The sequence below is a fragment of the Augochlora pura genome, chromosome 7 (assembly GCF_028453695.1).
Source record: "Augochlora pura isolate Apur16 chromosome 7, APUR_v2.2.1, whole genome shotgun sequence".
Taxonomy (NCBI): domain Eukaryota; kingdom Metazoa; phylum Arthropoda; class Insecta; order Hymenoptera; family Halictidae; genus Augochlora; species Augochlora pura.
The window spans coordinates 6941055-6962661 of NC_135778.1; the positions used below are offsets into that span (position 1 = coordinate 6941055).

The 21607-nt window shown below is 37.2% G+C and overlaps 1 protein-coding gene across 1 annotated transcript in view; it reads right to left on the minus strand.

Annotated features, from left to right (window-relative positions):
- The window catches only part of Tei (irregular chiasm C-roughest protein teiresias), a 421356-nt gene that overhangs the window by 226956 nt on the left and 172793 nt on the right, over nt 1-21607 (minus strand). The window contains exon 5 of the mRNA XM_078187331.1: nt 8842-9183. Within this exon, the coding sequence (XP_078043457.1) occupies nt 8842-9183 (342 nt within the window). The remainder of the gene's footprint in view (nt 1-8841; nt 9184-21607) is intronic.

Genomic DNA, 21607 nt, shown 5'->3' on the forward strand with positions numbered 1-21607 from the left:
ATTAATTCCGATTGCAAACAGGTAACTATAGACCACAAAAGGATTAACTTTATACGATAGAGTAATCATTCTTTCTATTTTTCGCTAAAATATTTTTAAATTTTATTCAAGATAACCTAGGATTGTAGCACTGGCTAAAAAAGTAATCTGTGCTGAATATTAAATCGATCGGAGAACGAGGTCACGTACCTCATTGAACTTGAAAATTCGTTATTTTTAAAAATTATTCTTCTCCATTATAATACATCATAAATATTCATGTTGATTGATCGCCCCCTTTAATTTTCCATGCTCCACAACTATGAAGAAAGGAAATGCGATATTATACCGAAAAAAGAATCATGTTCTTAAAATCGCGAAGGTTTTCATTCATATCATTTTTTCTTACATTTAGCTCGCCGATTAGTATAACTTTTGCGTGGAATATTTCTTTATATATTTATAAACAACGAAAATATTTCAATCTTTTCGTTCGTGTGTCTTTGCATATTATTTATAGGAGGAAACAGTTTTCAAAATCGTGACGAGGTAACTAATACTTCCATCGAGACTGCAGTTTCTTAATTATTAAACACTATTATTAGTTTCTGCGCACAGAATAGTCTGTATGAATATATATTATACAACATACACGTAAATATGAGTAAACATTGAATAGATCACTTATTAGTGATCTAAATCAAAAGTGAATCCTTTGGATTGTGAGCACTTGTCTATCGCTTTAATATAAGAAATTGATAAATTTCACATTTACATGCAAAATTTTTAAAACTGTCTAGTACCTCGCGGCGTATGTAATATTTCACGTAATTTTAACGCAACCCTTTGTTTACCGAAACATACAGCACAGACTAGATTATAAGCTTGCCTTTCATAATTAACGCATTCGCTTTCACATATTTGCATAATAATCACAGTTTCATAATATGCGACAGAAGTAGCAAATGTATATTACGTGTATTATTATTTGAAGCTTGGACGTAGTGCAAATATTTCGAAAATCAATAGTTCTATCACGCTGTATGCTTTCGATGTTTCATATAACGAATATATTGCATTAAAGTGGTTCTATCATTTTGCAGCCCCGAAAGAAAGAGGTTTTTCATTGCGAGCTTTTATCGTGCATGTAGAACGAGCCAGCGAATCGGAGAGCATTGCGATAATTTATTATTCGATTTTGTTTGCCCTTCTTGTACAAAGCGGTGGAAAGAAGACACAGAAAACAAACGTTTATATCGATGAATAAATTTTTGAACATTTATGAAAATTACATGAACTTGCTTGGATTTAAAAAATGTAGCCGCATCATGAAATCAAACGAAACCTTTAAAATTATGGGGGTTTGATTATAGTGAACAATTTAAATATAAAGTCAACCTTAATATGATCTGCTACTTGAAACAAAACTAAATAAAATGTGTCTCATTAATTTTGTTAAGATAGGCTGGATAATTGTTTGTGTCTTTTTAAAACTACTATCAAAGAATGTATAAATAATTGTCCCATTTTAAAGAATAATGTTTTTCATCTGGTCTATCATTAATTTTAAGGCGTAAAGCATCATTTATTAAATATGATACAACTGTACCAGTATAATAAGTATTTGTTTAACTTTTATTTTGTGTAATCAACCTGCACGTGTTATTATGATATTAATTGGCAACAACGCACAGTTAATTTCTTTTAAAAAGGGAGTTCGAAGAAGATGCTTAACTTGTGGTTATTTTTAAAATATTGAATCTAGGGAAACTGTCATACCTAATCGCAAAGAAACAAAATACAGAATTCGGCCATAGCCGACAAATCGTTTTAAAGTTCGACATTCGTGGAAAATTCACGGGAATCGATAAAATCGCGAGTAACGATCCACGGAGGCCACGGAGAACGAAATTCCATCTCTAAAATTCCTAGCACGGTGAAACCGCGTGGCGAAGCTTATACATTCCTTGAAAGGATCACCAGTGATTTTCAAGTCGAGTTAGACCGTTGTAGAACGCTTCGATACCTCGAAACAAGAACACGCGGGGAGTTGTTTTTCGGTTTACGTAGGAAGTCGGTCGAAAGAAAATAAAGCGCCCGCGTTAAAGCCCGCAAGACGTTGCCGCGCACGGTTAATGTTGTTCCTTTCTTGCGTGGCTTCGTTATCTTCCTAGTTCGCCCTGTCAGAAGACGGTCGAGAACCCTTTCACCGTGGAATGGGTAGATTTTACGAGACGTGGGGAAACTAGTTTGGCCCGGTTGTTTCAGCGGCTTCGATTTGATCAGGACAGTAGTTGGAGAAGAAGTCACGGAGTCCGTAACATCTGAACTCCAATGATGCCAAAACGTAATCAGGTTAAATCTGATAGAACGTTTTGGGTCTAATAGTTTACAGAGATTCTCTTGCGTTTTGCGAACACGCCGCAGATAGCAGAAATGTTTGAATTATCGTATTCGCTGCTGCTTAGTTTCTGAATTTTTCAACACCGAGCAAACCAGTTAACAAGATTTCGTGTTCAATTTTGTACGAATATTTACACTTTTGTAAAAGATATGACTATTTTTTTTCACTTTAAAAAGAAATAAAAATCGCAAGTACTGTGTTGCAAAAATACACACACATAAGATAGAAATCTGGACAGAATTAAATCAAATGAAAATTAACACAAATGCATAGCTATATATGTATAATATTTATATTCAATAAAACAACACCTCTCAACATTAAAAAGCAAAATCTAAAAATACTACTATCAAATAGAGTTAAATATCTTGGACTTAATTTTGAAATAGAAGAAACATATACTATTATGTACTGCCTTACCTATTAACTATAAATTACAACTCTATAAAAAGATTATTAAACCCATTTGTACATGAGAACTTGAAATCTGGGGCATGACTGCGAATCAAATATTAATAAGTTCGATACTCTATAATTAAAAAATCAAAAAGAATTGAAGTTAAAAAGTTTTACAAGCGTCACGGTTTATTAGAAACGATACCATCAGGAAAACCGAAAAATTCTTTCAGTCAAAGAAGAAATCGTATAGTACGCCGAATCGCACAAAAATAAAGTAAACAAACACATGAGTTCCCTTGCTGAAAACTGGCATACAGATATTACTAGGAAACTCCTCGATATTGTTCTGACGTAAGAAGGCGGCACCGTGTGTTTACATTCCCCCTCTTACTAATTGCCCCACTGCAACAGCTACTAAGAGGGGGGGGGGGGGGAAGGTAAACACAAGCTACTTTCTTCTTGCGAGAGAACAATATCAAATCTACCGGGCACTAACAGTGACTGAGCTACGATGCTCTGTCTTGAATTTCAAGACCGAATGCACTTAGACTTTCCATCATTTTTATAAAGATATTGATTCAAACATTTCCTGTTAAAGAAACTGTTTTATTTCAACAACTTGAAAATAAAAAAATGTGAAATTGGTTATTTCGACCGGCATTGTACGTTTAACGTTCAGAGTTTTTTGCTGAGTTCATCTAATATTGCGACGAATATAAATAATTGTCCAATTGGTGCCAAAGATGAAGAAGGAATGTTACGTTTGAAAAATATGTTTTTTGATTGGCTTTAAAGTAGTTCACAATGCGAATGAATTCCAGTACATTTTTACACAAGCGAACTCTGGAATTCTGGATTTAAATTTTTATTTTCAAAAATCCTCGCAGAAAAATATTCCCGCTATTGATTTACACGATTTTGATGGACAATCGATAGTTTCCTTTCGTAAAATTTCCTACTTACTTTTTCATTTATTACAGTAATTATTTCGTGTTGAAAACGTAAAAAAAACGTCAACGCGGACATTTGTATAATGTACCGCACTTTATTCGATCTCATAAAAGTGTCTTCCACGTTGAAATAAAGATACTAATAACAAGAGAAATAACGTTGAAATAAAAACTCTCGGTTTGGACAACTCTGCATAATATTTAAATATTTAATATACCCACTTGGAGTTTCATAGAAAAGTTATGTATTGCATTAAAGTATGCATCGAATTCTCCATTGATAGCATAGGAAAGTGCAGTAAAAGCCGGTTTAAAAGCGAGTATTAGGACCGTTGAAAGAATGATAAAAGGTTCCAACAATTTCAAACGTCGTAAAATGCTAAAGATACTACCGCTAACCATCGACCATAAACAAGCGAGATTAGAGTTCGCAATGAAACGTGTACAGTGACATAAAAAAATGAGAAAGGGACCATCTTTTCTGGTGGAAAGCTTTCGAGTTGGATGGCCCCGATGGTCTAAACTATTATTTTCACAATTTACGGAAAGAATAAAGTCGCGGGAAGGCGACAAAGGGGTGGCGATACTGTCGCGCTATAGCAATAAAGTGTCATCGATAAACTGTATAGGAAGTTCATGCCTAGAACATTGATAGAACGAAATATGCGCGGAGATGTTGCCGACGGACGATCATCGAAAAATGAATCGGAAAAAGGAATTATAACAGATCTTTACGAAATTTTACATAAGCTTTTACCACAAAACTTTGAAACTGAAGAAAAATGAATATAACGATACATAATATAATCGGTGAATATTTAAAAAGAAGTTTTAAGCATTCATTTTTTAAGAGACTTATTTTATTATGCAACATTTAGTTAAATATATAACAATATGAAATAAGTCATTCGTTTAATAAATAATTAACGTCTTATAAGTATTTAAGATTGTATACACCATATACATATATATCATGAGAAAAATGAACAGTTTTTGAAACAAGACTTTTTGCTGCGTTTGGGTAAAATTTCGCGTTTCACCTTAATTCTTGTATTGTCAAACTTCTCTTTTGCTAATAAAATGGACGGTATGGCGCACCCTAGAATATTCAGGAAAATTACGCGTTGTCCTTTGCCGTCGCTAAAGAAGGACAAAGGGAGAGCGAATTCCCAGAACCTCTAAAATTTTCCCCAGATTGTTGGCAGATCGCGAATCATCGAATAAAACAAACCTCTGTTACACGATGGTACCGGCTGTGATTTTTGCGCATCAACTTTTGTATTAAAAAAATTTGTTGCCCTTTGCATATTTTGGAAATTACAGGAGGTGCATACGTTGCGTGGACAGTATATTGTATATACGGTATTAATATACGATATATTATAATACTATATATACAATAATAAATATATAAATATTATACTATAATATTATATTAATTACGTATGTTTCTTATTAGATTTCACTGTACACGTATACAGTTATTCTGTGTATCTATATTCCATACCATATTTATGTTTAGTTTAGCTATGTCACAAACTCTTATAAAACCCTGTTCCCGATCGAGCAAATAGCATAAATAATTTGGACCGTTTGAATCGATGAAATATACGCCACCGCGCATCGTCCGGAGGCCGTTCAAAGCGAGCAACTGGTCGACTAGAAAGTAATTAAATTTATATTTCAATTTCGATGGACCGCTCTCGCCCGACGCCCGTGATCCACCTGATAATATTCGTTCCCGGCAATTCTAGTTCTAATATCACGGAAATCCCGTCCGCTCATTCATCCCCCACCCGAACGCCGGCGGCCCTCCCCTCCCTTCTCTCCGCCAACGGACCGTTGCCATCGTCGAGGGCGGGGGAAAACGATCCACAGAATTATAACACTTCCCGGCTGCTCGACTTGAATTAAGCCCATTTTTAAAACGCTCCGCGCGACCGCCTCCGTCGGCTTTTTCGCCACGGTCCTCCTGCGCCGTGCCCCCCTGTATCGCGATTTCTTCTAGCTAATATTTCAACGGAAATTGTGCTGGCTGCGAAGTCTACGGAAATTAGATCTCGGCCGTGTCCAGTGCAATTTCGAGCCGCGGCATCAACCAAATAATACGCTCGTAAGTCTCTCGGAACTGTTGTCCGCGAGCTTGATACCATCCGATGCTATCTGAGCACGGATAAACACAGGTGTGGGTGTGTATGTGTGTGTGTGTGTGTGTGCCAGAAGCAACGGCACGGCTTCAACATTTGTTATGTTTACTGTTCATTATCGGATTACGTAGCGTTATGTTTATTTCGATGCATGTTTGCTAGGAATTATTTCCCCGGACTTTTGTTGGAAATTTATTTCGGTTCCGCGAATTTTCACTTTGGAAGTTTGGTATATAGAATAAGCACGCTTCTACTTAAATGCACATCTGCTATTATGCTAAAACTAAATCTATCTGTTTTTGCGTCTTTCATATACCTATATTTTGTGATGGAAAATAGCATCGTCCTATCGCTATTGTATCAACACGCTGTATATAAAAAAAACAATATTTGTTATAACTTGAAATATACTAAACTAGAAGTAATAGCTTATTCTTGAATTTAGAGTACACATTTCATGCAAAATATTATGCGGACAATTTTAATTAAATACGAAAAATAGTTCAATCGAAGTGTTCGCAATTCGACTCAATTTTTAACCATGCTATGCAAAAATTATAAAGAATTTTTTAAATGGTCTTCGTCTGTGTTAATATTCGAACGGTAGATTTTCGTGATAAAAATTATAATTGATAACACGTAGAATTCAATTTCATTGATTAATCTTTTTCTGGACACGATAGTTCTTCTAGGAACCTTAATGGAACATGTGAAAATCTAAATTAATTCTCACGAACTAAATAATCAAATAACGGTGTTTATGCTCTGGGTCCAAATGGACTCTAACTTCGCCGCCCGAGTGTTAATTACTACCGTGTCGTTAAACTTGGTTGATCATGACCATTATCGCAGCGGTAATTTCATGTTTTAAGCTATCGTCGTATAGTTTCGGTGTTATTGTTACTATCTCGTTGACGTCCCATAATCACGCCAAAGACTATTGTATAGTACAGGACGTTTCGCCGTAAATTGTTTCGTCAACTGCCTGTCTTGTCGGCTGTTTGACCTCTTCCCTTTTTCCCCCAAGAAACTCTGAACTACCGTGACCACGGAGTCACACTTCGCAAGCCACGAAACTTGCACCTTCCTATTCGAGTCATTGTGTCAAAGAGATTTGTGATTTCGTGAAATAGGTCGTCGCGCTTCAACTATTGCAAAACGTCTCCAATTTTCTTCAGAGTAAGAGACAAATACGTCTAACAATTAACAATTCGTATCAGTTAGCGAATCAAACACTGAAACCCTGTGTTTTTCTAGGTAAATGGAAAAATTACAGTATACTTTATAATAATGAGTAAACAACGGTTCTTCATGCAAATGCAAATATTTTTTAAAATATTAGTATATTGTTGGCATTTGGACTAATATTTATTTTGTCATTACGGTCACGAATGTTTTACAAAATCATCACAGTGAAATACCTTTGTATATTTGGTTAAAAATTCAGTAGAGACGACAATATTTAATCGCCTCTATTCGCTTCATATTTTTAATGCGAAAAACCCGACAATTATTCTTTTAGATTAGCGTAGACACGGAAAAAGTTTTCAGTCGGATGCTGTTTCGAATGGGCTGTTAAACTTATTCAAGACGACGTACTATTTCCATGTTAATCACCCGAGAAATGCGAGAATTAAACTTTAGTTTTTAAGCGCAATTATACGCAGTAATACTCATAATTGTTCCAAGAGATTGTACGCGTCACCTCGACTCGCGAGGTAATTATAAATGCTCTATGCTGAAATTCATATAGATGATTTCTAACTCGTGTAATTGATGCAGATTTTATTGCGCGAACAGTGCAATTTAAGTGTATAGAAATCTTTCGAGTAGCTGTACGTAATACTTTAAAATTCTTTTCTTGCACGATTTAAAGATCAAAGAGCAATTTTCGTATCACGTCCAGATTTTAATTTGAATATGTTTAAGAAGTGATCATTTATGAAATTTTGAGGTCAACTCAAGTATGTTAATGATGTATGCATATTTGCAATGGGAGGAAGAAAAATAAGTTTTCTGTATTGGACGTTTATAACAATAATAGTTAAAAGCTGATATGAAATAAAAAGATATTTACAAGAACAACTAATGATATTTATTCAGGATTTCTATACGTTTTGCTTAAATATAGTTTAGTGTTCATATCAAATTCTCAAATCTAAAACTATTCACGTATCCTTTAATTTGCATTGTTTTTTTAAAGGGGTTTCTAATTCCACAGGTTTTTCAGGAAACAATATACCAAGTAACTGAAGAATTAAATGTGAAGTAAAAACAATGATTCCCACGGAATAGGAGAACACAGAAAAGAGTTTACAAAATAAAATATCAATAAAACATCGATATAGTCGTCCCAACAAACGCTAAAATATTTGACACGAATGTGAGAATTAGTAAATAATTTTTTAACTATGCCCAATTACATTATAGTCTAAGCCATGAATTCGCAATGTAAAATATTACGTCATTCAAACTTATTATATATTCGGACACATATATAGAAAAGCTAATTTCGGTTTTATTAATCAAATTTACTTAGATTTAATATTTTATATATTTTAAGCGGATCATTTCTGATCGCTTGACTGGAATAATTTTAAAAAGACGTTCCAATAATTAAATACGCTATAGACTTCCATTTGATTTGATCTAGTTCCTCGCCATGAAGATATTTTTCAATATATTTCCATCAGAAGTCACTATTTTATGAAATCCTCTTTTATGCGAACCGAGACACGTTTTTCAACCGATAACATACGACCATCGAAATCAAGCGAAAAGCGAGATATTACCTCGCTTCGACGGTTACCCAGTTCAATTGGGAAAATTTCAAGCAAACCACTAATCAATGATATCCAACGGTTACACGTAGAGAAGACCGGGGATTAAGAGATAATAGTCTGTCAGCGGTTTAGCATGGCGGACTGTACGAATTAGTGAAAATGAGAGAGCGGTTACTCACATTGGACGTCGAGAAGGATGCTCGCGTTCATAGGCATCGTCAGCCTGACGTGCCGCGCGACACACACGATGGTGGCGTTGTGGTGACCTCTCAGGACCTTAAGGTGAGCTCCGCTGTGCCTGCCAGATGCCGAGGGCAACACGGTCAGATTGTCCGGCGGTTGCTCCGGACCGTCCAAAGTGGCTTGAGACAGAGTCATTCCCCATGCTAAAACAGGCGGCGGGTTCCCACCCTCGGCGGCGCACTCCAACGTCAACTCGGAACCCTCTTTCACTGGCACAAACTGGTTTCCTGGATCCAACCTACGCCCATCTATCAGCAGATACGTCCCCCGAGGCGCCTCTGTAACAAATCCAAGCATCCGTTGAGTCCTTCGATTCATGATCCCGTAACGATGAAAAATCTTATTGTGTGTACCGGGTGTGCCGAAACCATTTTTACACTCCGCGACGAAAACGTAACATATGCGGTAATTGTCCCGGTTTCTGTCCTCGAATTAAAAACATATCGAAAAGAAGGTTTTTTTTATACGAATCGATACCTCACCTTGAATCATGTGTTAGATGAATATAACAAAAAATGTTGATTATTAATTGATATATAAAACTTTTTCTATACGCTTTTAAGCTGGGACAGAGAAATTGCGACAGTAAAAATTGTCTTTGTGTGTCGGATGGTTTCATCTAGCTACACGATTCTGTTACGGAAGGTAAATTACTCGGTGCGCTTCCATCTCGCATGAAAGTCGAACCAATACGCAGGTGAAATTTGGGAGAGATGGAAATATGTCTGAGGTAGGGATAGGAAGGAACTCTGTGGTAGGGGGTGTTTTAGTTACGTTTGGCAGGGATTTCCTCCAGGTCTGATTGTACCGTAAAAATAGCCGGTCGCGGAACGGTCGCGAGCATGCCTTGGGCCTTCAGGCCTCTGTCCGCGGAGCCCTTTGAAAATCCCCAAGGTTTATGAAGTCAGCGTTCGCTATTGAGTCCGCGAACAAGAGATTGTAAACCGATTACCATGCGTCGCGCGAAATATTAAAATTACTCGATGGTTCGGTTCCTCAAAAATAGCCTTTTACCATTGCTAGCATCATAAACTGTAAATTGGTCTTCCTTGTTTGAAGATCGTCATTGGGGCCCTATGCCCAGGACGGAACACGCGGATTCGAATTCAAATATTGCCGCCATTATACAATATCGGAAGACCGTCTCCGCTTCCAAAGAATATTTCATAACAGTAATGACTACGTTCCCATTGTCTGAGAAGCTATCAGGATGAGAGCATAAGTTATCCGGCCAGGGGAAAAAGAATGGAAGCAATAAGAATCATGTTTTCCATTCAAATTGATCGTGCTTATGTAATCGAAGTGTGTGCCAAGCGTTTCAACGAGATGTTTCTCGTTCACAGAGTTTCATTCCCGATAAGATCCGGTCACGTTCATTAAATTCCGTCGTTCGCCCACGGTCTTGCCAAAACGGCTGCAGGAGATGTCCCTGAAATGGTTTATAGAAACGAAAACGCGTGCAGATTTTTCCGAGCGGGCATCAGGAATTGCAATCTCTGCCACGTGAGCTCCGATTCCAGACAAGAAAATACGATCACGCTCGAAACAATATGTTGTTAACCCTTCGCACTACTATTCCTTTCGCGCTGCGTTTATTAGCACTTATTTGTCCTTAATATTTTTAATAATAGGACCGTTTATTTTGAAAGTGGTGCAAGTTCATTTTCTCCTGTTTCGAGAAAATTAAAGGTTACCATATATGTTAATTAAATAATTTATTCAAGTTATATGAAGTCTGGCAATGTTTCTACTGTTTTATCAATATATGTAATTTGGTTATATAAATTTGTTTTAGGCGTATTTTACTAAACTGTTGTATACTTACGGGCTGTAAATGGACTTACACCACTTTCAAAATTAGACAATTGGACTTACACCACTTTCATAATCGATGATTATGCAATTTCATTTACCGACCAATTTTATATTGTACAAAACATGGGAATTTTTTAAGAAATTAAACACGAACTAGTTATACATACAAAATTTACATTACATTAAGCATGAATTACGTGATATCTCATTCTTCTCAAAAATGTTAGTCGCCACAGTCTTTATCCATTTTTATTTCTAAACTTTGATAAGAGAAGAATTTATCTTTATGTCGACGTAGAAGAAATTAATAATGTTCGTATTTAGTAGATCTCGCACGAAATCTGTGTCACGAATCTGACTCGTTATCATAGTGCAGGGGGTTAATTAATCAATTTTACTACTCGTAGTTTAAATTACTAGCACTTGAACTGTTATCACGAAAATTTCACACTCTGACGGGCCGATAAATTCGCGTGCCGATGGCAGGAGATATTAAATCAGCCGGTATACCGGGGGCTTGCGAAACAGATCTATCGTTGAACAAAGAGCGTTGTATCCTGTATGCTTTTTATTAGATATTTTTCAATTTTGCTCGATAAGGCGTATCGGGACCACGGTGTTTCATTATTCACCGGTGTGCTCGTTTCGGAAAGTATCGGCGAAACAAAGCTAGAAGGAGGCACCGACAGCATCCGTCTATTATTCGCGTCCTTCGTCCACAATTTCATCAGAATTATCGCTAATGCGGCTTTCTCCACAACCGATCATTAAAATTGCACGTTACATGGGCAAAAACGGGACAGCTTTACTTAACGATCGGTTAATCCCCTTGCATCGACTAAAATTTTATGCTTCATGCTATGAAGAAATCCTACGTCGTCGCCGAGGGACAATCGCATGCTAAACGTGGAGAAAAGTTATTTTATAAAATTACGCTTGTGGCAAAGGAAACTTTTGCCGATAGTTAATTCGACATACGGGCTGTAATGAATGTCTGTTTCGAACTACAACGTTTCGATTAAATAAGAATATATAGGGTATGTTAATATACAGGGTGTAATCGGGTCTAATTTTTACGCGAGGAAAAAGTTACATTAATTTAAATTGACCGACACGCCCGGTTAACGTTCGCGTCAGCTTGTCAGTTAAGGTTTGTGTCGCTTTACGCAAAGATCTTCTGCCTCGGGTTAGCTAATGGGTCGGATTTGTATAAATAGTTCTTTTATTGAAAAAAATGAAAGCACGCGGAATGCTGACGTCACGGCGAAATTCGAGTCATCCGCGGGAGAATGGTGCTTACATGTTTACGACAAGGACGGTACTTCGATGCGGCGCGGTGTTTACGCGATACGTCGCTGTTATGCTTGCGGGGCGTACAACTTTTACACTAAAATTACAGCCAATGGACTCGGTGCGTGCAGAGCACGCATCTCCGCGTCTGGAAGCAACAACGCTATTTTAAAGAACGAAGATCATAACCTGACAACTATCTGGTTTGACTTGTCTCGTCTGGTCGGTTTGACCCGCTAATTACACGGTTTCTCGCACGGCTGAAGATCTCTCGACTTGACTTCTATCGCTTCCAAAGGCAGAGCGCCGAAATCTGTTCTCGCATCGACCTCCCTCGATCGCAATCGAGTGGGGATCGATGCGCACGCATCTTCGGCGCTGGAGAAGGGAGATCACGCGTTGTCCGTCACACACACACACGCGCGCACTACTCATCGGCGTTCCGCCCGCCTAGAAACAATATGTAACCAGCCCGGTTACAAGGGTATGAAAATTATTGTAGCTCTGGGAAATGAGCGGATCCTGAGGTCATTTGAAGTAACTTTTTCCTTAGCGGAAATGCGATCCGCGGACTTGTTTATCAGTTATTAACGGAAAACAATGGCCAATGAAAGACAAACGCAGGAATTTGCAACGCGTGCAATTAGGTTAAGTCAGCAAGCTGAACACTATTTTGCTTCGAGGCGCGACAGAAGGAGAGGGCTACACTTAGGCGTATTTATAAATTGATAATCTCTATTGCTCGATGCGTTTAGTGAAATATAATTTTTATTGTATGATATCAATCATTGAAATATTACTATCCACTGATTATAAATTTTTGTTTATTTATTAGTCTTTCCACATACATTTTACAGAATCTTATATTACGTTAACGTTCGCACATCGATTTTTGCATACACGTATTAAGCGTGTCAAATTAAATTTAATTTAAAAAGACGTAATGAAAATATTTTAGATTTCATGTCCTTAAATAAATTACTTCGGCTTTAGGAATCTTCATAATTGCTGGTTCAGACTTTAGATTGCGCAACGAGTGAATGGTAATGAAATATTGCGAGGGAGAATAAATTAATTTAAATGTATGAATTAGGAGACTTTAAATATTAATGAAGTGGTTCTGAGAGCTCGATTAAACGAGGAGTTTAACACACCGGTTACGATGGCAACATGAATGCTAAAATATCTTTCGATAAAACAACTAATTTGTTTAATCCTCGAAATGTGAACTTACCTAAGATAATATTTAACGTAAGCTTAACTTATCGTATGTGGTCGTCTAATAAAAACAATTTAAGCATAATAGTGGATACGAAAAATTCTCTTGATCAAGAAATATCTACAGAGTGTCCCAAAATTTACAAGGCGGCCGGAGCGATTTGATCTCACTTCTCATTAATCATTGATTCACGTTAATAATTCATAAACGATGCCGTCGAATGCATTTGCGTTAAAGAAAAAGTTACTTGAAATTATTTCAAAAACTCGAAATTTTTCAATTTTGAGTAACTTTTGGAACACCCAGTAAACCTATCGTATAAATTACTTACAAAGGGAAGATCTGCTTTTGTAAGCTTCTAAATAATTGTGTTACATTAAAAAGTAGCTATGAAATATCCTTTCGCATAACAACTTCGAAACATTATATTACTTCAGATACATCACAGGTCGAAAATTATAATTGCTATTTTCCCAGACCAAACTGTACATCACAAATTTCTAAAAAGCATAAACTGTTGTCAATAAGATAGGTTATATCAGATGTTTAATTTAAATTATTGGCCCGGCTATGGTTTGAAGTTTCTTCGAGGAAAGCGCATAAAACCGAGCCGAGAGATCTAAATGAAGGAATAGATCAGCTCTAGATGATAAGTGGAAGATAGCATCATCCAACATGAAAGCGGACGAAGAATTTCAGAAAAATCCAGACACACTTTGCATACGCTTTTCGCCTCAATTTTCAGTCTAAAAATCACGAACTTGCTCCGTTGGAAAGGTTCCAGATCCGTGTAATGCGATCGCGAATCGCAGAAAGGAAAGGATTCTGTGGGAAAGAAGGTTCGCGTAACGGTGGTTATATAATATATTCCGTCGCGAGCATACGCTCTTCCTTGGAGTTGGAACAAATGCGCCAATTCGAACGGGACTTGCGAAACTTCTTTTTAATTTCTTGCCGGGATCGCGCGATAACGCGAGCGTCGGATATATGTATACAGTAGCGACCATATTCTCAATACTACTTGGAAAAAAGATCTAACCCTTTACACTCGGAGCGATTTTAATTCGAAATTTAAAATAGTCCCTCTGACCTATAGCGTTTTCGTTTGAAGTAACTTATCGTATTTTATATGATGTACTTACAGCATTTATTACAATATTATAATGTCATTAGAATGTTTAAATAATTTTGAAACGTGATACAACAATTTTTCATAGCGCCTCAGAGTCGCCGCTCGAGTGCGAAGGGTTAACTTTTATACAACTGAATTAAATGAGTTGAATTTAAAAAAAAGTCTAGCCTATTATACAGTAACTAAAATAATATTTGTAACTTGATAATAAATATTGTGTGAAAATAATGTTAAAATATAGTTTGGGATGTAGCGAAGTTTTACCGATATTTCCTAAGCTTGCGAGCAATAAATGTAGCGCATGTATAAATAAGTTCGCGTGTCCAACAATTTTCCAGATTAGCACAGTCGAAGCTCCGGCAGTTTTTAAAAATAGAAAGTTCGGAATTATCTCGATCTGTTCTGCAGTTTCAATGTTTTAGCAGGTATCGCGAAATTCCATGGGAAAAAAAAGAAATAACATCCCGACGACGATTTGTACACACCGATTCGGCCGAATGCGACGCGCGAGAGCAAGTTCGTACTCTCTGCAGCGTCGAAAAAAAAACCCGTGCGGCACTCTGCGTCGTCGCTGCAGGGGGCGAAATGATAGCAGTGTTTTTTTCATTTTCACAGGTTACGGCTGTTGAAAAGCCGATCAGGTCGTGCGCCGATCGAAAGAAAAATTCGTCGCTGTAAAATTGTCGGGGCAAAAGTGACAGGTCGGAAAAGGGGGGGGGGGCGACGACGCGCGGATGCGCGCCGCGGCGCGCAACGGGTTACTTTTTGCTCGTTAAGTTCAATCGTCCGGAAAAAAAAAAGCGGCCGATCCGGCGAAGTTCAAACGAACGTGTCGCAGATTTTAACGTAATAAACTGGAAATAAAGTGGTTTAACTGATCTGCCGGGGATAATCCGTGTCCGCCGACATCGCTCACCGATCTAGGTCACCGAATTAATACTATGTTATCTATATCGGCGAGTGGTGCATCGGCATTGCGCACCGCGCCGCGCGCGCCGCTCGCCCACCAACTCGCATAGACGGACGCTGTCAAAAGGGATTTAATCGCAACGACGAATCGAATTATATATCGTATCTACCGTCACGAGCGCGACTAAGTATGTGGACAATTCCTTAATTGAGATGGTTATCCGAAAAAAAAATTGTGAGACCATTCACGAATATTATCGGGATATTTGTATTCCTTTTTGTACTATGTAGAGAATGTATGGGGAATATATTTACCGTAGAGAATAGATTTTATTGATAACATCCTTAATATTTCCTCAATAATGTATATGACTCGCGTGAGCTCCCGATGTCAAAATACCGCAAATCAAATTCCTTAGTACTACTGTTTGTCTAATTAAATATGAACGGCTGAGGCAGTCTAAGTAAATCGGACTAAGACGGACTAGCTAAGATTGACTACGTAAGACGGACCAGCTAAGACTGAGTAACTAAGACTGACTAGTTAAGAGATACTAGCTAACAGGGACTAGGTTAGACCACTTAAGACAGATTAGCAGAAACAAATTGTACAGACAAAGCAAATTGTTTCTGGCTTTTATATTTTTCGAAAAGGAAAAGCCACAAACTGATTGGTTAGTGACAATAATGGAAAATAAGTGAATCAGACACGTAGTGCGCAGTGGCGTAGGTAGCTGAAAATCTCGGCGGAAGTGATGAAAGCTAGCAGGTCTGACATAAAGTCGACTAAGTCACCGATGAAGTGTGCAATCCTCCATTGCGCAAAACTGCACAATTATACTTTTTTTTATACTAACAAAATTCTCCTAGCATTCATCCAAATTATATATATAATTTACTCATTAAATATAGTAAATGTCCACACTCTCACGCTCGTGTATGCACATTGTATTCGATTTGCGTTTTATTTCCGCTCAGAATGGCTCGATGCTTTATTTTTGTTTTTTGCCCGGCGCGTAAACTCCGCGGCGCTTGTAAAATTCTCCCACGGGATTGCCAGACAATTATACGAACTTGACCCGCGTCGATAAAAGTTCTTTGATTGCCATTCCATTTCCCAAGGATTTTAATTCCTGCGAAATAGCAATCTCGGAACTCCGCTGATAGAGATGCGTTCAACGATCCGGTCTTCTTTCGCCGTCCTTCTCCCGCCTGTTTACAGCGACAGAAAAATTACAGAGTTGAAGAGTATTAAGCTCGAGGAAATTGCGACTATATGCTAAAGTCGCGCAACACTCGCTTTGCATTATTGCATTACAACTAGCGAGATACTAGACACGAACTTTACGATTGTTAGGAAATACTGTCAACGCGCGTTATTAACCTTTCACGCTTTGCACTCGAATGGCGACTCTTCGGCGCCATTGAAATCGTTGTAACACGTTCCAATTTTATTTTTTATAAATAGCGCCAAAGCTTAGTTTTAAATATTGTTAAAGGTGTAACTGTTATGTGAGTTATAACACTCAATTTCACATGATTAAAATAAATATTGTTATATAAAATGAAAACACTAAAAGTTTGAAAAATTATTTTAGATTTGCAGTTGAAATGGCTTCGAGTGCAAAGGGTTAAATGTTAATCCACTTTGTGAAATTTCTGGTATTTATGAAAATTTTAATCTATCACGATTTTTATATGATTTATAATATGAATGGCATTTAGACAATACGAATACTATATATAGACATAGAAATAATGTATGAACATTTTACTCCGCTCTGAACGGGTCACGGGTAATAGTCAACAAAATATGCGATATCAAGTATGATTCCGAATGAAATTTACAATACGTCATTCAACTGAATTTCAACCTCGCGACAGCCAATTTCATTCTACCCCGTCTTGACTTGCGCTGCCTTTGTCAAGAACGAACAAACACCTTCCAATAATCCTGTTGGGCAACGAGCTCGCGCGAGAGTATGTTCGGACCAATGGAAATTAAGGATTCCTGCCTGTGTAACGCCTACGTCGTAAAAGTTACGTAACGCAAGTTCCAGAAGCATCGTTACACTTTCTACCGGAAACGACCCGGAGAATCCATAAATTTTCTGAAATAGGCGGCCTACCGCGCGTCTGCGGCTGCAAAAGACGACGCAGCTGAAACAATTCCTAGGTATAGTCCGATGACAATTGGCACTGTCAGCAAGCTGAAGAAGGTAAATTCGTGCAATTTGTAGCTTTTTTAAAAGACGGCGTCGATAAAAACAATTGACATCAAAGTACTATGCACAGGATTGATATAAATTATTAAGAATATAATATTGCTTGTTAGACAAGGAACGATCCTGAATCATTTTTTGAGCACAATACTTTTTTTAAAAGTAGACGTAATAATTTGTGTCTTTTTATTTGTGAACATTTCTCTGATATGCTTGAATATAACGCGATACATTATCTTTTTTGTTTTATTACTAACAAATTAAATATTAAGGTAAAGCTAGGTACCATTAGATTCAGTTTCATAAACTCTACTATTGTGCGAAATCTCATCAAAAAGTCAGCATCAAGTTTTAACTAATAAACGAAAGTTGAGCAGAAATTGAGCTACATGTCCAATCAGGAAAGTCATTCGGTAACATGTCTGATTAGAGCGACGTTATACTACTTATTTGATACAAGGTCGTATTTTACGACTTTATGAAAAATTCTGTGCCATTTATTTGATTCACATGAAATGGTATTCCTCCTCGTAGAGGGAACAAAATTGTATTATTCTCCTACTGTAGTAAACCTGTAATACAGACAATGCATAGGACTCGCCCGAGGGTCAGCGTTTCATGTAACATTTCCGTAATACAGAACTGCGACCATTTCTCTTGACACAGGCAGCGCCACGTCCCTTTTTCTATCCGTGAATGATCCCCATTCGACGCCTCTTAGATCGCACATTCCCCATTGCACCTATGTACGTTACTTCAAACAATCCCTATTTTACCTCTCTTTGCATACGCAGTCTACGGCTCCCACTGCCCTGTCACAAACGATCCCTATTCTACTTCTGTTGATAGAACGTGGTACCTTTATACCACTTGCCTTTTCCAGATGTGTCTATCCATCTCTATTTCTATGGAACAGGCTACTGCATCAATACTGCGCGTGAAAATTGTCCCCCTTCAATGTCCAAGTTGAGTCTAATCGAAAATCTACTAGTCCGATGACAAAGTACGTCCTGTGACACACGTCATTTTACCTCCTTCCGTGACAAGAGAGTATTCGACGTTCTCACGTTGACTCAAAGAAAATATATCCGCTTTGATGTACTTTTAGCAAGTCATCAGTTCTTGTTCTTAAAAAATGATAAATCACTTTGTAATAACTGTAACACTGGGTTTATAGTTAAACACTTTCTAACAGATTATACATTAGGAAAAAAGTAAAAATGACAAATAATATTAAGGCATGCTTAGGCAACTGCAATTATACAGAAAATGTTATGTTTTACTGAAAATAAACTTTACTAAAAATAATTTAAGGAATAAGACGATAATATACAAATAAATAAAGACGATAATGATACACATACTCTTCTTAAGTAACAGTTTAACTTTCTTACAGGCAAAGATATAACTTAGAGTAACATTTTTGTTTTCTTATTCTTTCTCGTAATACTTCGAACTTAAGCGAACCGATTTAGACCACACCCCGTTACATTAGCAAAATTCAGAGAACATATTTCCAGTAGACCGCGGTCCGATAATGAATTTTTTTTTTTGAATTCCCACGTTCGGAAGTTCCTATCGGTTTAAAGATAGGAAAACCCGGAAATCATGACAAAGAGATAAGAGATTATTACCGCCGTCTGGTGCTATATATTTGACTTGTATGCAGAGAAACTACCATCTCCCGGGAATTTCGGACCAATAATAGCTGCAAGAGCGATCGTTTTAGCTGGGAAGAAAGCGCGCCAGGACGCGTTAATACAGAAACATAACGCTAAAAACAATTTCGAACCGTGCCGCGCCGCGTTTCGCACACATGGCGCCACGTCTACCCAAAGGAGGGATTCCTGGATATCTATGGTTCGTAAAATTTCACAATATCGTCGTGCTCGTCCTCCTTCGACGATCGATTTCGCTACGAATATCTGCCAGAATTTTCACATTCGACGATTATTTAAAGGAAAAAATCTCTGAGGCCGTCAGAAATTTCTCATAAAAAAAACAAATATTATAGCGCTAGTTTACCACTCAAGTGCGGATATTTCTTCATCTGACATTTTGCGTTTTCTTAACACGTTCACACATAATAATGATTTTAATGAGTTGCAAAAATAGACAGATTTATTCATCTGACTATTATTTTTAATATATTACAGATTTAGTCTAATACTGTGGATTTCCTCTTTTATTATAAATACAGATCGTACATAATTTTCTCGGGGACCTCAAAATACCCGATAATGGTTAATGTAGTTGATTAGGGTGTAGATATTTTCAGTGGTGTCAGAATTTGGTAAATTACCTGGTACAGAAATAAATCAATCTAGGTAGTAAGACATCCTATCACGGTAATCAATTAGTACACATACATGTAACGTGTATAATTACAATCATTTTGGGCGGCTTATAGCAATATGCCATTAATGTCAAGATGTCATAGCTAAAATATTTCAATTTTTAATGTGACCACCCTGCTTTAGATACGGTAACCCATGAAATGAATTTTATTATATTTCAACCAAACACATTTATCTATAAATGTGATTTGCAGATAAATTGGCTTACGGTTTCGAATTTTACGATTCTTCGAGCCTTAGAATGATTTTAACAAAAATGACGTTTTGAGATAAAGATATTATTAATCGAACGCGAAAACACATTTTGCCGTTTACTGTATTCCTTTTACTTAATTAACTATTTTCTAAATAGGCATTTACATTAAATGTAACATAAACACTAATTTGAGTTTTCAATTATCTAAACATTAGAAACTATGTAAAATATTATGTATTAACTAATCCTTAGGTATGCCCTACAACACGAACGATACTTTTTTTTACAACTAAATTAACTTTCCTTTACATATGATTTTCATAAATTAAAGCTGAACTAAGGCTGCATCGAAAAATCTATTAATCTTTTAAAGATTTTTAGGTTCCCTAATTGCACGAACGTCCGCGGCCCACTTATTATTCATTATTCACTTTTCTTGACTACATACATATAATATCGGTGGCGCATTAATTCAGGCCGACAGTAATTATTCATTTAATATTACTAATGTACTCATTATTAATCTAGATAAAAGCCTCGCTAGCGAGAACTTCACGCGGATCCACGCCGCGGTAATAGTTGCGTCTTGAATCATTCAACATGAATATAGAAAAGATGGTAATTATCGACACTTACTTTCGCCGATTAAAGTTTCTAAGCGAACACGACGAGTTCTTTCATCGCCATTAAACGTAAGTAGCCCCTCTCAGCACAGTATCCGACCATCGGCGATAAATTTTTCCGCCATAATTCCGCGCCGTTCGCGGCAATTACTCAGCGTCGTTCTCGTTACCGGGACCGCTCGTAATGTCCGTTGTATTAAACTAATGCCGTTCCGCTTATTGTGCAGCCGTGTCGTTCAGTTTTCACTGCCGGCCCGTCGTCGTTACCGAAAGATTCATTGTCATTCATTAAGAAGACGTAACGCGAGTAGAATCGGTAAACTGCCTACGCTTCACCATCAAACTCGCGACAGATGTAGTTAAGCAGGATCCGTCGTTATATTATCACGATTACGCAAAATCGAACACACGAGCTACGACGGCGAACAATTAGTTTTCGAACATCCGTCTCCTCTGGAACATTAACCAGTTAACCGTAGCAATTTCTTCGCCAAGCCCCGACCAATGTGTGTCGCGACAATCAAGCGACGACGAAGGAACTTATGAATCCAGCTGAAATTATTTTTAATTTCCATTCGTTTGTTTCATTTCATCTTGACCTCTAAACACTTTATACATATTAACCCTTTGCACTCGAAGCCATTTGAAGCTTAGATCAAAAATTGCTATTTCGACCAGCTGTAGTATAGTATAATTTGTTATATGAGATTGAGTCTTGTGACTCGTAAAACTGTTACGCTTTTAAGAGAAAGTTATTTAATAATGTCAACATTATTTTGTTAATTATAGAACAATTTTCATTGGCGCTTCAGAGGCGACAGTCGAGCACAAAGGGTTAATATTTGTAAATATAATTTACTTTTCGCCATAATTACAATTTAGATACCAAATTTTAACGAAATATTACGCATGACGGATATAATCGTCGCGAACGAAAAT